Source organism: Zonotrichia albicollis, chromosome 14 (assembly GCF_047830755.1).
Source record: "Zonotrichia albicollis isolate bZonAlb1 chromosome 14, bZonAlb1.hap1, whole genome shotgun sequence".
NCBI lineage: Eukaryota > Metazoa > Chordata > Aves > Passeriformes > Passerellidae > Zonotrichia > Zonotrichia albicollis.
In genome coordinates, this window is record NC_133832.1 from 7,992,866 (window position 1) to 8,008,256 (window position 15,391).

A 15,391-nucleotide genomic window follows, 5' to 3' on the forward strand; every position below is an offset into this window, starting at 1 on the left:
TTGATGTATAAGCACATAGGTGCTCATGTGCAAGAAATGAGTGGACTCCTACATTCATTTTCCATGCTACACTTACCTTTTCAATAAAACAAAGATAGGAAGAAGAGATTACTTGTTGAATGCCAATTGTGTGTCAATAAAACCAGGGGGATTGTTCATGAACAGTTTATACAGATGAAAATGTAGTCGGTCACTTCTGGCAAAGACATTATTCATGGTGTATTTCTGCTTTATGGCACTGCATTTGAATTTTCAGAACTATTTTCACACGTCTGTTGGAAGATTGTGTTGCTAACATTTCTGAGAAATATCTGCTGCTGGATGTAAATTACAGGGAAAAGAGTCTTTGTATGATATTTCTGTGCCATGAAAACAAAATCTGATCTCATGCAGGTTATAAATTGTCCAGGAGGTAAGAGTAGTCAAGGAACTGTAGAATGAATAAATGGAAGGTTAGACCAACATGACTCATCAGATATTGTAACCATTCACCCAATGTCATTTGATCTGTATAACATTAAAGGCTACTATTCCCTCGCTCTTAGATTTCTGCCCTCCTTCCTTCCCTTTAAAGTTCAGCACTGAGCCACCCAAGCCATACATTAAACCCTTTGGTTCCACATCATTTAAGCTCTCTCCTCTCTCCTGTGAGACCAAAAAGTGAAGAAAGCTGTAGAATACTGGCTTGTGTTAGGTGGAATATTTGACCATCTGACCTTTCCTTTTTTCCTTTTTTTTTCTCTTTTTCTTTTTTCTTTTTTGCTTTTTATTTTTTTAGCAAGCAATATTTAAAAGTAAACATGAAGCATTTTGGTGCAAAAGAGGTGTGCCAGATTAAAAGGAAATTGGAAGATGAGTTCAGTGTAGCATGTAGCTGTTGTGAAATCTCCTTGCTTTGATTGAAGTTTTATTACCTCAGGACGTCTGTCTGCAGCTTATGTGCTGTTCTTCAGTCTGGGGTTTGTGAATGCACTGCTGGCTGAGAGAAGAGCTCATGATGTGAATTGCAACCACTCAGTCTTGCAGAAGCCAAATTCCTGGAATCTGTCCTTTCAGCTGAGCTAGCCCATGCTGCTCATAAAGGAATAAAAGCACCCAGAGCATGCACAAGTGCAAACTGCGCTCTCCTTTTTAGACTGATTAGTGATGAAAGCTGAAGAAGAGAGGGAGGGGATGGAGAATCATGTAATGGGTCCTAAAATGCTTGATTTTTATTAGATTAGGAAAGTAGTAGTATGGGATGAATGTCCAATCTTGACTAAACTACAAGAGGATCATGGCAGTTTATTAATGGCAGTTCTAATAACAATTTGTTGTAGCACTAGCGCTTGGGGAAGTGATTAATATTGTATCTGCTCTATTTCATTCTGTCCCAGTGAATCTGTGCTTGGATGCCATGGTGTGCCATGTGGGCCCGCTCACACTTGTTAGCTGAACATGAGTGTTTATGGACAATTAAACTTGCAATTTTTAATTCACACTTTGAAAGGTTGAGAGGTTGTTTTTTCTTTTTCTTTCCAAGACACTCTAAATTTCTAATAGATCTGTGCCTTTCAAGTCTCTTAGAATGTGCAACTGCAGCATGAATTTAGAAAAATGGTCTCATTTCTTTAGAAATCCATTAATAGTAATGTACTGAAAGACTCTTACATTGATCTTCTCTCTGATAGCCATGTTGTAATAATTATTCTTTTAATGTTTGCATCAATCTAAATGTTTTCCTCTTTGTGCTCTCTTCTACTTGGATCTCCCTATATGACAATCACAGCACTTTGACATCTTGCATTACTTTTATACCAATGATTCAAAACAAAGCAATGCCAAAGGGAACAAAAGTTCTGTCAAGCTATTAAAATCTTCTTTGCCATTAACACAATTAAATTGATGCATGAGCATTTAAAGTTATTAGCAAGTGCTGCCAGCAGAAGCTGGTTACCATTGTATAATATATAGTGGGCTTTATTAAAGTAAAATTGTATGTTTACTGTTATTATCATCATTAGTTCTGAAGTAACATAAACAGGGCTGTGAGTTGGGAGAGGGCTGAGAGACAACCAAGAACATGCTCTGTCCTGTATTAATAGTGAGGGATACAGTCATCACTTTCCTAAACAAAGAAATACACGTGGTACCTTGGCTAACCATTGCAGCGGGCATGTGTAATGGTAGGGAAGGGTGTTAAATAAAGAGAGCTTCTGTACCTCTGCTGCTCTCACTCTTCCCAGTCTGACTCACTCAGCTGGATTTGGGGCTGCTCCTGTTTCTGTGGTGAGAAATTTTGTGGTTGATGTGTTCACTGTGAGCTTTTTGGAGGACTGTTTGTTTTGTTTTCTCATATTCCAACATATTAGTTTTTCAATGAAAAAAAATGAGGCGTGTATTGGAGACACGTGTTCTGTCCCACTGCACAGTGCAGCAATACCCCTGCTTGCCAACCTTTTGATTAACCATATTCCTCACTGAATGGGAAGATGGCATGAGGAATGCAAAACACAGAGGAGCAGAGAACTTCAAAGTATTGAGAGAGAAAAAAGTAATTTAAGTGAAAAGTAGGGAGAGGAAGGAAGTCCCATCAAGTCCAAGCCCTGTCGTGTATGGGTGGACTGCATGCCTGTTGCAGTTTATGCTGCCCACATGTGGGCAGTTCTCAGCCAGGCTTTTTAGGTAATTTGAGCTGAGTAGAAACTGGGGACAAAAGGTAAGGCTCTTTTTTTGGTTGTTTGACAGTTTTAAGGTGATATTGTGGAATATTATAATCTACAATAGATAAAAATCATTAATATCCCTGTGGTGTAGTCAAATTCACTTGGGTAATCCTTTACCAAGATACTGCTGAACTGTTGGGAATTCAGAGAACAGTGATGAAATAAGCCAAAGGGGAGGAAAATCTGGTTTATCAAGAAAGAAGGTAAAAGTTGAACATAGAGCACTTGAAAAAAAGTTCATGTCGTGTCTGTGTATGGTGTAAATGTGAAGGGAAGTAATGGATTACTTCTGGTAGTGGGAAGAGCTCTACAGAAAAGCTGAGTTGACACTGAAAACAAAATTTTAACCATGATAAAGAAAGTACCAAGTAGTTTACAACACTCCATACTTTATTAAGGGAAGGAATGGGAGACCCATTTCCCTGCAGGTTTTGGGTCAGACTAGCCACAGTAATATAAGAAATGGGGAAAATCTGCTACATTAGCAGAGCATGAGCTTGGTGATCTAAGAGGTGTCTGTGGTCTTTGACTTCTGTAGCTGTGTGGATTTATCCATGAAGCTTAGTGCTGGCTGAAATGCAGGCAGAAGGCCATGGCCAGTGCTCTGGTCAAGCTCCATAGCAGATTAGGATGACAGGGATTAAGTTTAGTCATGACTGTCTTTCACCAAACCAGTTACTAAGGGCAATAAGGTAGAAGAACCAGACAGAAAAGTCTCACTGAATATTTATGGCACAAAGGACTCACCTGTGCTTTGGTCCCTTCCTGAATATTGTCTCTTCCTCTCCTGCTTTACCCCATGATAAGAGCTCGCCACAGCTCTCTGCAAGTGCCACAGAGTGGCTGCACACACAGGTCACACCTGCCTGTTGTTTCTGTAACTCTTCACAGTATTTAAAGGTTTTGTGCTCTTTCATATCCTTAGAGTGAGGGATTGTGGTAAATTCTGTAAGTACCATTTAAGAAGTATTTTTTCAACTGGAATATATTAGCAGCATCACTGTATGTGTGTGGGTGTGGTTGGGTGCAGAGATAAATTGAATCTTTTTAAGGGGGGAAGGAGCAGCTGTCAGGCCTCTCAAGGTGGATACCTGTGTGCTGTGCAGGCTGCAGCGGACACTGAACCTGCAACAGGCTGATGGAGTGAGGGACAACAAAATCAGCAACCACCCTTACAGTCCAACCAGTATTTTACTACAGTATATATTTAAGTTTTAAGAGCTGTCTGGGCTGTTAGCCTATTAAGCTGTAGGATAAGATAGTTGATGATAACAGCTTTCTCCTGTTATCACCTCTGTCCTTCTCTGCAGCATGTGGCAAGTTAAAGCAAACCTCGCCCCCTCTCTGAAGGCTGCCGATAGGAGTAACAGTGGGATCTTCTTCAATTACAGAAGTTTCAGGCAATTCCACTGCCAGTTCTCAACTGTGAGGAAATCAGAGTACTTTATTGCTTCAAAAGTGTCGTTAGGAACACAAAGCAGTGTGGAAGAAAAAAACAACTTTTGACAAAATGGGTCCTGCTGATGATTTATGTTGATCTGAACTGGAAAATTTGGTAGGCAGCAAGCATGGATACAGCAGTCTTCAAACAGAGGCAGTTGCTTGTTAGCTGTTCACCTGTGTGGTTGAACTTTGCATCCAGCACCTGACTAAACATTTCTTTTTTTTCTTTAAACCTAGGTTGCCCTTCCCAATGACTCCAGCTGTGTGGAAGAAATACTGCGGGTAAGTAATACCCTTTGCTTTTTTATCTCCTGTATAATTGTAGTGCTGTTATTTTCATCTTCCAAGGAGAGGGTTTATAGGGCTGTCTTTAACACTGTAGTTAAATAATAACATATCAGTGAGTCTGTATTAAGAGACACAGACAGGGGGTAGGCCCAGGGTACTCCTTAGTGAGATCAGTTCACCTAAGACTCTGCATCTGCCAGCTTATTTCAGTCAGGATTTACACATGTTCCTGTTCTTTTCAAGCTCTCAGTCCCTGAGTCTATCCAGGACACATTTCTCTCCTACCCTGAGGTGCAGTTGCCTTAATTCTTCTACTCACAAGCTGACCTACAGCCTTCCTCCTTCCTCTAGACTACAATTGCTCATCATTCATGGTTTTGTTAAAGACTTACAGACATGTTTTTTTCTGTGATCTTTGGTCAGTGGTTGAATACAGAAAATTGCAACTCCAAAATCAGAATGGCTTAATTGCAACAAGATCATGTAATAAGAAAAAGGGAGTGTGCACAAGTTGTATGCGTTACTCTAAGTGTAAGATGGGCTTTTCCTCAGACACCCCAACTTTGGGGTGAGATTTGCCAGGGCGTGGTTTTGCAGCCCACCAGTCCCTCTCTCAGATTTAGGTTTTTCTCCTTATGGGTTGAGTTTCCCATTTGTCAGAGCTACCTGCCTGGGATTGCCAGCCAACCAGCTGATTTTTGGTGTAGAAGGGATTAAAATTTCAGTGGGAATTTGTGCCAGCCATGTCCTTGCTACTGGAGGTAGTGCTGCAGACCTACCCAGACCTGAAATCATGTATAACAGTCATGCCAACTTGTTTGCAAACACTTACTCTGCTTATAAAATAAAATAACCTTCTCACTATTCATTGCAATTCAGAGTTAAATAGCTTGGAAAACTTGCTCCTGGTTTCTGTACACACATTATCTTGGGCTGCTCTAGATGTACTTACGGGGTGGCAGTGTTGCTGTAGATGTGTGTTGAGGGAGCAGGCAAGCGTGTTCCTGTAGACCTGCCTTGAGGGAGAAGATCCTGCATGAGCACCCAGGAGCAATGAGTGCAAGGAAATAAATAATATTTACTTTCAACCTTCAAAGTGAACAAGAAGTTTATTACCTATAGAACACTAAGGGAGCAAAAGCAAAGGAAATGTTGAAAGGCTCTGCAAAGTACTTGTTACATTTAAAATGTCTTCTTCCATTTATATATTTCAATTAGGTTCATTACTATATTTGGAGTGAATGACTTGTTGACTGGGGAAAGCAGTTGTTTTCAGTAAAAACCGTCAAAAGAAAATGTGATGGGGGAATTTCAGGGATCAGTCATCCAGGTGACACTTTCAATGTGGAAACAGCTCATTTAATCACAGGAAGCAGAAATGTCTTTTTTCTAATCAAGATGGTGACCCTATTTCCTACTCCATGACTGTCATTTGAGTCAACAAACAAGCACAATATGCTGGGCTTCCTTCTGAAACCTGTTGAGATTGGAGCAGGATTTTCTGTTGCCTTTAGATAATAGGGACGACCTGCAGAGTCCCTGCTTCTGCCACCAGTGAGCCATTGAATTTGGGGGCGCTCTTGAGAGCAGGGATTTAGCAGGATTCCATGTCTCTGGGGATCTCCCTCACAAGGGTATTAATGGGCCTGTGAAGAAGGGATACAAACCAGCAAAGACCCAGCAGACCCCAGCCCCAGCTGGATGCCCTCAGGGCAGCAGCTCAGGATTCCAGCCACATGTGGTGCTGAAGCACACCTGGCACTCGAAGTACCTGGGTTTTCTCAGTGTTTTACTTTGTTCTTCTCAAATTTATGCTGCAGAACAAGCTAGCAGGAAATGTGTTTTGGCTGCATGCGGGGTATCATATTCTACTTGACAGGCAATGGAGAGAAAATAAGTAAGAGAATGCAATGCTCAGCAGTGGTCAAAATCCAGTCTTTGGGCTCCCCATGGAAACTGTGTCAGAAGATTCAGGTCGGCTGCTCCAGATAAAAGAATGACCCTTGGTTTCAGCAGAAACTTGCACTTTGAGAACCTGGATTAAGTTTCCAGCCCTGACAGATACTTCTTGGCCTTTCAGGGCCTTTTACATAGGCTCTGATGAACTTTTGGGAGTGTGGATCTCAGCTCCCTCATGGCAGCTTCTCTCATTGAAAACACCATGTTATTCACATTTCTGTCCTGTCAGGGACGTTACAGAGGTAAACACAAAGGATTCCAAGACAGTCAAGCCCTTAAAGTGGACAATTGGCTGTAATTGTGCATTTTGCCCAATCAAACCATTGGCAACCCCTGGCAGTTTCTGCTCTGGGCTGTGTCTGCTGTCTCCTCCCCAAAGAGCTGAAGAAGGGTGCTCTGCCTGGCACTCACCCTTGGAGCAATGCATACCTTGAATTTTGCTTTTTCTTTTCTGGTTTTGATTTTTTGTTTGTTTGTTTAAGTTGAAGAATTAGTTCAGTTCCATCCCTCAGAAAGACACAGTAACTCTCGAGGGTTTCTTGCTAGACTTTACAAGAAAGAGGTGCTCCTGCAAAGATCTGTGACCTCTGATTTTACATAGCTCTTTTTTCAAGCTGAACTTGATTAATGGTTTCTGTAATTGTAGAGGTTTGTAATTCCTAATCTGTCTTCTTCTTTTTTCTTTTTTTTTTTTCCCATCTTGGAGGAAAAAGGTTTAATTGAATTTATATTCTAAAATTTTCAACCAAGTGAGGGGAAAGGTCTTGACTTCATTCAGACCCCTTGTCTTCAGAGACAAAATTTCACAGTCCTTCAGATTTCCTGAAACACTTAGCTACTTATGTCATCTTGTGTAAATGGTTTAAGGACTGCTCCCAATACTACAGCCAAAGGTTAATGGCAGACCAGTCTCCTGCTGATTTTACTTTTCTAACCAGGATGGCTGAGAAGGTTGTGAAAAATAATAATAAAAAATAATAATAGTAATCATCATCCTCATCTCTTGTACAACTAAGGCCAAAGAGTAATGATAGCACAGAGCACATTTAATACAAGTTGCTAATACCAAACTGAAAGATAAAGGCAAATACCTGGTGGTCCACACACTTTTCTGTTCCAAAATGTGTTGGAGTAATTTTTCCGGCCAATGCTGTGGTTTTGAAAGTGTAGATAATATGGAAGACAGGCAATTAAAAGTATGTCCGTGTAATTCACATTTTGTTAATATAGATTTAAATTAAGTTGTCACTTGCTATGTGCATCCACTGAAAAATGAGTTCATTGAAATGTTGTGATCCAAAGTGCAGATGGGGCGGGAGAGCTGACATTTACAACCAGTCTCCAAAGCTGTTACTTGTGCCACTTGTACCAGTGCTTTCCATCAGAGTGCCTTGCTGTCACTGCCTGTGATGTGAGCCATGTGCTGGCCCGGGGAAAGGAGGTGTGTGGGTGACACTGAGGGGGAAAAGCAGTGATCCTTTTCCTGTCTGTGGTGTGTGGAGAGCACAGAAGGGACCTTGGCCCTGGTTTGCCCCGGTAAAGAGTTGATAACCACACAACACCGCATGGGAGAGAAAGGAAATTATTTTTAACTACATGTTCTGGAGGACTCAGAGTGTAAATTGGAAATTTGGGCTGGGTGTTCAGGCAGTCAGTTGGACATAACCCAGCACTGCAGCTCTTGTGGCTGTGTCGTAACCACCCGGGCAGGCTCTGCCGTCTGCAAATCTGTCCCTGCTTAGAGGAACAAAAGAATTCTTGTACGTGCATATTCACAGTAGGAAGGCATCAAGTAACTAGATGGACTTCTGATGGTATGTGGACAGCTGTGATACTAATTAGAAGCTTTCCAGTCTGGAAGCAAAACAGATCCCAAATATAGTTCAGATTGTAATAAGTGTAAAAATGACTGGAGTTAAATGAGCAAAGTCTATAATTTGTATGGTCGTCTTCTGATGACTAGCTCCTGTCTAATGACATGGGAGAATATGTAAATTGATCAGCAGGTGAAAATGCCCTTGACTCTGCAAATTATGTGTAGGATTACCTTCCTCATGCCAATTGAAAGCTCTAACAGATTTAATATGTCTCACCCTCAGCTGAAGTGAGCTGTTCGCATAGCAAAATTAGACTGTAACAGATACAGCCCATTATTTGCCCCTCAGTAATTGTTTTCTCTTCTAAAATACAAACAACATTGAAGAATGATGCTAAACCTAATGATAATAATTGTAATTTGAAAAATACAGGTACTCTGTCCAGTGTGGTCACAAATGCACTTAGTAGCTGACGGATAGTTTAAATATTTTCATGTGGAGTCTGGGGGCTTGCTGGGGAGGACATGATGTGAATTTAAAATGATTATCCAGACGTCACTGGACAAGTGAATAACAAGCTGACTGGCCTAGTAAATCATGTGAACCTGTCAAATGTGGGAACACGTTGGGGAGGAGATGATGTCAAGTAACAGTAACTTAGCAACCTGGCATTTAGCTGTCCAGAGAATGAGTAAGAGTAGCCACTTTTAAATAGCTGAGTAAATAAATGAATCCCTATACGTCTTAGGTGTGCTATAAAAATAGCCCAGCACCGTATGTTTTGTGTCAAGCTGCTTCTTTCTCCTGGATAAGGTGATTTATTATTTCTATTGAAATGAAAAAATGGATTGAAAAGTTAACCCAAGTGTAAATGTGGATCTGTGGCCTTTGTCCCTGCTCTGGCGTGCAGCCTTTGAAAGCATGCATGGAACGGGTAATAGCCTGCTTTGAGAGTTGTTTTTTTCCTTCAGACTTTGCTTATGTACACAAAGATTTGGATGGATAAAAACAATTAATTTCTTAGCAATTTCTAAGCCATTGCATTTTCAAGCTTTTTATCAGCATTTTCTCAATGGAGGCAGAACCAGTTTCTGCTCTCACATCAATATAAATCAAGGGGTAATTCCACTGACCTCTGATCTCATTTGAGTTCATTGAATTCTTCTTCCTCCCACACTGGTATAAATTGGCAGCAGTTCCACTTACATTGCTGCTGCTGTTATAAAATAAAAAAATAGTTACCTCTGCATTACTTTAGGTATTCATAAAGGCAGAGACCTGTTCTTTGTTCTGATGAGCACATCTGCAGATTTGGTCTCACTCCAGAAAATGGAAATGCTGAGTATTTCCTTGAGAACAGCTCCTTCCTGGTTTGATAGGTGATCAGCTCAGTTTTGGTCTCAGTATCACCACAAACATTATCACCACAGTTGTTGCATTCAGCAGCAATTCCAGGAAGGTTGAAGGAATCCTTTCCCAGCATTTTGTGCACTGTCCAGAATGCACACAGGAAGGGTGACATCAGTAGTTGGAGTCATTTGAGGACAGCCTGTGGAGTGCAGAAGGCTCTTAGGGAGCTGCAAAAGGCAGTCTTAGGTCTTCCCAGCCCAGAGCACACCCTTGGCCCCCGTGTGCTGCCCCTGACCATGGCAGAAAAGCATTATCCAAATTTTTGACCATTCACCTTTACAGTGACACATTATGGTGGCACCTGTGAGAAAAGCACTTGAGGAGCACAATCCCAAAGCTGCCTGCATTAACTGGAGGGTGCCTCATGTGTAAAGCTCAGAGCTGTCCTCAGGCTGCAGGGTGGGAAGCTGGTGAGTCGATGCCCAGTGCTTGGCTGAGCCCGTTGTTTGTGGGTCCCCCTTGCACGGCTGGATTGCACAGGTTACATCTGAGGTGATCTACACTTGTGGTGTAGATCTATAGCATAAATCTGCTTGGTGCTGCCAGCTGAAGGCAAGGCTGTGCTGCTGGGGAGGTGACAGGGAGGAAAGGTTGGCTGTCTGCTCTGACAAATGTGCGTGGGTGTGCAGAGTTTCCTGTGCTCGAAAGCTGGTGTTCTGCACCTGCCTGTTACAGGGATAAATGCCTCTTCAAGATGTAATGCAGCAAAAGATTAGACCTTTGTCAGGACAGACAAGCAAGGTCTGATTCCAGCTTGCAGGCACATTTATCAAATAAAGGTTTTATTTTCATAGCAGTATTAAATAAATTATTTAGCAAAGAACTTTGAAATGTAAAATCTGATCATTATGTGGGTCTATTGCAGCCTGTCTACGCTGTAACAATAAAAAAAGATTACAAAAGGTATTCAGGAAAAGAGAGGGAGATTGCTGTGCACCTGTTTCAAACTCAGTATTCAATTCTGTTTTCTTATCTCCTTTACCATAATATTTTAGCACATATTTTTGTACAGCCAAATTGAAATATTGCTGATTTCAGTAGTATGATATAATTCTGCCATCATTGCCAGATTTACCATTGCTACTAAAATTACTGTAAAGTGAGCTGCCATCACAAGAGTTTGGACATGAATTGCTGCTCCTGAAGAGAAACAAAGTACTCCCATGATAAATGATAAGTGAATGACTGCCAGTGAAGGAGTGAAGTTTGTTTTTCAAGCTCTTCAGCATCTCTTTTCACCAAAACAACCATTTGTAGTTTCTCTCCCTCACTGAAAGTCAGCTGAGAAACAATCCACCATGCATTGCAGTGTTACATGCTCAGCAACCTCACTCTGATTAAGTACTCTGTTATGATAAAAATAATTACTGTTTATGAGACTATACAAAGTAATTGTTTTAAAGGCAGTTCAAACAAGAAAATAATTGAAACAAAGTTATTCTCTTAGAGGAAAAGATAGTAAGTTTTGCAACTCTTGGGGAAGATCTCTCTACAGAACTTAAAAACATTCATTATTTTATATATTATTTTTTTCAAATACCACTAAGTTTTGCAGTTCCAGAAATAAGTGAAAGAGATGAAAAATGTGGGAAAACAATTTGGTGGAGTCTTGTAGTTGAGTGGAGAATGTCATAAAACTAAGATTCCTACTCCCAATTTGGAGACCCGTGGGACCTGAATTCCCATCCTTTTACATCCTTGTAACTAAAGAGTAATTCCCTTATCTTGGAGTGAAAGTGTGAAAGAAAACAGACCCAAGGAATCTGGCATGTCAGATCAACTCTGACCTTTTCTATGCTCCCATGAACAGAAAAAGGCCCCAAGTGCTGAACTGGATGGAAAATTTGAAACATTACTGTGGTGTTACAGTGTTTGGCTCCAGCTGTACCAGGTATCCTCTCCTAAGGACCTTGTGGGCTCATGAGCTTATGTTGTATAAAAACATGATTAAGAACTCCAGAGCCTGTTGTGTGTCTGTCCTGGAGTGCTGCTGCTGATTCCAAAATGACAGTCTGCAGCGTGGCCAAGCAGAAAAGCCATGTGAAGCTCCCAAACTCCACTTACACAGTTACTGACAGAGCATTAAGCAAAAAAATCTAGTCCTGTTTTGAGATACAGGTAGTAGAATATTTCTCTGGTCTCAGATTAATCATTTTTGTTATTTCATCTTGTCCTGTCAAAGTGAAACATGGTGAATATGGGCACTGAGTGTTTAAACTGCTAGCAATGTTACCTTTCATTTAAATAGATTAAGAATGTGTAGTTTACATTACAAATTGCTTTCGGCACAGAATGAAGACATTGAAAACATATTAAAATTGTGTTAGACTTTCTGAAACGAATGCATGCTTTTGAAACAATTCTGGTTTGAAATGTCTGTAACATCTTCTGTGGCTCTTTCTCTCACAATTGGGAAGAGCTCCATTTTTGCAGCCCTGAGGGCAAATGTTGCATGCCTTAAATCCTGGTAGAAATCTTCCCTGTAAGCCAGCTCTGCTGAGGAGGCTCGTGGGGTCCATGAAGGATGACTTAGTCTAATCACAATTAGTCAAGAGAAGCAGACTAGGAAAGGGCTAGGACACTTGCAGTGTCCAAGGGAAGACTGGACTGGGAGATGTAACTAAACAAACCAGAAACAGTTTCAAGAGCTTACATTTTTGAAATTCCCCTCTGAAGTTTCCGGCTATGACAATAAAAATATAATTGATGGTTAAAAGAAACATATGTAAGGAAAGCACTAGGGAAATTAAAGTGGTGGATCAAAAAACACCAGGTACTTGAAACATGCTCAGTTTCCCCCTTTATGCTTTATATACACCTGCATGTTGCAACTTTTGATGCTTTACTGCTCCGAGCTCCTTGAGGAAAAGTAAAGAGTACAGGACAAAGTTGACACCTGGAGCAAACCTGAAGTTTCAACTTTGAATCCCATTGTTGAGCTCAGAGATGGGTGGAAGAGTTTTGTTACAGCAGTAACCAGGAGTGCTTTGCCATTTTCATAATGCACTGAGGTCTGAGTTTAACTGAAGCTACTCTTAACTTCTTAAGGCAAGAATGCAGACACCAATTCATGTATGGACCAAAACTTATTTTATTTCCTCCCGGGAGACCCTGTGGACAAGCAGGTGGACTTTTCCTTGGGAAGAGTCGTGTGGTGACACATAGTCAGACTTGCCAGCCCCCACGAGGTTTGTGGAAGGAGCCTGATATGGTCAGGCAGTCTTGTGATCCTCATCTGTCTTAAGTTCAAGTTGTTCCACATTCTGCAGTGAGAGTAGCTCTAGAATCTGCCTTTTGGGGAGGAGAATTCCTGTGTTTGCTGTGTGCCATTGGTCTGTCATGCTTCACAGTCAGCAGAGCTCTTTCTGAAGGCATCTTCCTTCTTACCTGTGGAGATTGTTCCAGCTGTCAGTCTTCAGAATACACCACTTCAAATCTGCCAGTGAAAGACTGGTATGGTTCATGTCCTCATGTCTTTGAACACCCTCTCAATAAATGCTTGAATACATAGACTCAGATAAAACACCCTACATTTGATCTTCCTGAATAACCCTGAGATGCCCCTTTGCTCCACTGTGTCTCCTTCTGTGAAATGGTGAAATAGAACCTCACCCACACTGCCATTGTTGAAAGTTAAATTAGTTGTTAGCAAAATGCATTGATGTTCTCAGCTGGAATTATTGGTGTGATAATTGGGCAAAAGCAAGGCTCTATCAGATATTTAAAATTATGCTACATACTGTGGCTTATCTGAATTTCTAACATTTCTTTAAAAAAAGCGTGTCATTGAATTTAATATTCTGAGAAACCTTATGAACTTCCAATCTATTTTAGCTGTACATTTCAAATTATGCTTATAATTGTGTTTTTATTGAATATGTAAGTTCCTTTCAATTTCTTATTACACTACACTGATTTTGATATACATTTTAGAAGAATGCACACTGTGGATAGGTGACACTTTTGAGTGTTTTCAAATTGTCACAGTAAAATTGTCACATTTGTTTAATTAGCCAGTAGATCCTGCCACATTGATTTGTCAGTGGTGTAACAATTTCTTTGGATTACTGGAAAATCTGACCAGGATGTTTTTTGTAATTTTCTTCTTTTTTTTTTTTTTTTCCCTTAATGAATTTCTCACGTTTCTCTTTGATTTAAAATCAGTCATACAGGCACCCAGCCTTGCAGACGTCAGCTGAAGAAAATGTCAGTTTCTAGTGTTAGAATGAAGATTATTTGATTTCTTCAGGGCCCTGAGGTGTTTGTTGACCATTGTTCAGAGGCAGGAGGGAAAAACTGTCTCCAAACAGGAATCTGAAGGTCTGACCCAAGCGCCCAGATTTGTTTTAAAACATTCTTCATACCCTGTGTGTTCTACCTGCCCAAAGTGTCCCTGCATGGCCTTCCAGAGCTCCTGAGGCCAGGGCTTGGCGTGGCTGTCATTAGAAACCTGTTATCAACACTCTACAGCTCTTGTGTAAATGTTTTCTCTGTTCCGAAATTTCTGTTCAATGTGTGAGCAAATATTGTTGGGGAGGTGGAAATACCTACTGGTACTTTGCAGGGTGAAACAGGAGCAACAGGAACCCACAAGGGCATAGCAGACTGGCATGGAAAAAAAATGGGCAGAGTTGTATTCATTGTCTTTGCTGTGGGTTGATAGAGGGGTTTAAAGTGTGGACCAAATGTCACCTCTCGAGCCAAGTTAGAAAATGGCAGGTACTGATCTTTACTGAGGGATGCTTTGAGATCCTCTGATGGCATTTATTGCACAAGCATTGAGTGTTAAAAGCCCCTTTGGGCTTTGTAGTCTGTTAATTTCTTTGCCATGAGTATATCTTACTAAAGAAAATGTTGTGTACACCAAGGTACAGTAACCTTTAAAAATGCTCTTCTGAGCTTTAGGATACAAACACTTCATGTTTGGTTTGTAGGCGCATTCCCAGTAGTAACTTGATTTTTTAATTTTTTTTTAAATTAAGCCAATTAATCCCTTCCCACTTATTCCAGTATTTTATCATTTCCAGCCTCTTGAGTCTCTAATCTTTTCAACAAGAGGTCTGAACTGCCAGTTATCTGAAAAAGTAATGTACCAGTCAAATGGAAACTGGTGCTTAGAATTTTTTTGAAGAGCAGCCCCTTGTCATTCCTGAGTTCAGACAAAAACAAAGAACATAGTTTCAACAGTGAGGCGTTCACTGGAGGCTTCTTTCCATGAAAATAGTTATCACTCCTTTTTTTCCTTGGCAATTGAGTCATTGTTTCTTTTAAAAGAGGTTGTCATGATCTCCTCATTACCATTTTTCTTAATATGATAAGTGTAAACTACAAGAAAGCGATCATGTTTGAAAGGATACAGGAGCCCTAAGGAATGTTGCACTAACTGCTTGTGTTCTTTGAAAAGGCTTAGACTGGGAATTTGACTAAATGTATCATTCTGTCTACTTTGCAGCAGCATTGTCGTTTTCTAGCATCTTTCACTTACAACACAAGTTACCCTTCAAAAAGAATGCCATGTTATTGCATCCAGCCTTTGTGTGTCTCCAGCAAAGCGAGATCAACAACTCCTTTTGGTAGTTGCTTGAATATAATAATACATTGCACTTCGTACTTTAAAAAAAAAACAAAAACCAAAAAAAACCCAAAAAAAACCCCAAAAAAAACCCCAAACCCTCCCTCCTCCCACCATCCTTTGACATGTTTACTCGAGTTCATCTTTCCTTGGTAGCTGGTAGCTGTCAGTTTGACACCAGCTGGAGCTGTGTCACT

At 40.6% G+C, this 15,391-nt stretch overlaps 1 protein-coding gene across 5 annotated transcripts in view; it reads left to right on the forward strand.

Annotated features, from left to right (window-relative positions):
• The window catches only part of AFF2 (ALF transcription elongation factor 2), a 329,969-nt gene that overhangs the window by 172,088 nt on the left and 142,490 nt on the right, over positions 1-15,391 (forward strand). For all 5 annotated transcript variants that reach the window (XM_074551557.1, XM_074551555.1, XM_074551559.1 and 2 more), the window contains exon 4: positions 4,386-4,430. In XM_074551557.1, the coding sequence (XP_074407658.1) occupies positions 4,386-4,430 (45 nt within the window). The remainder of the gene's footprint in view (positions 1-4,385; positions 4,431-15,391) is intronic.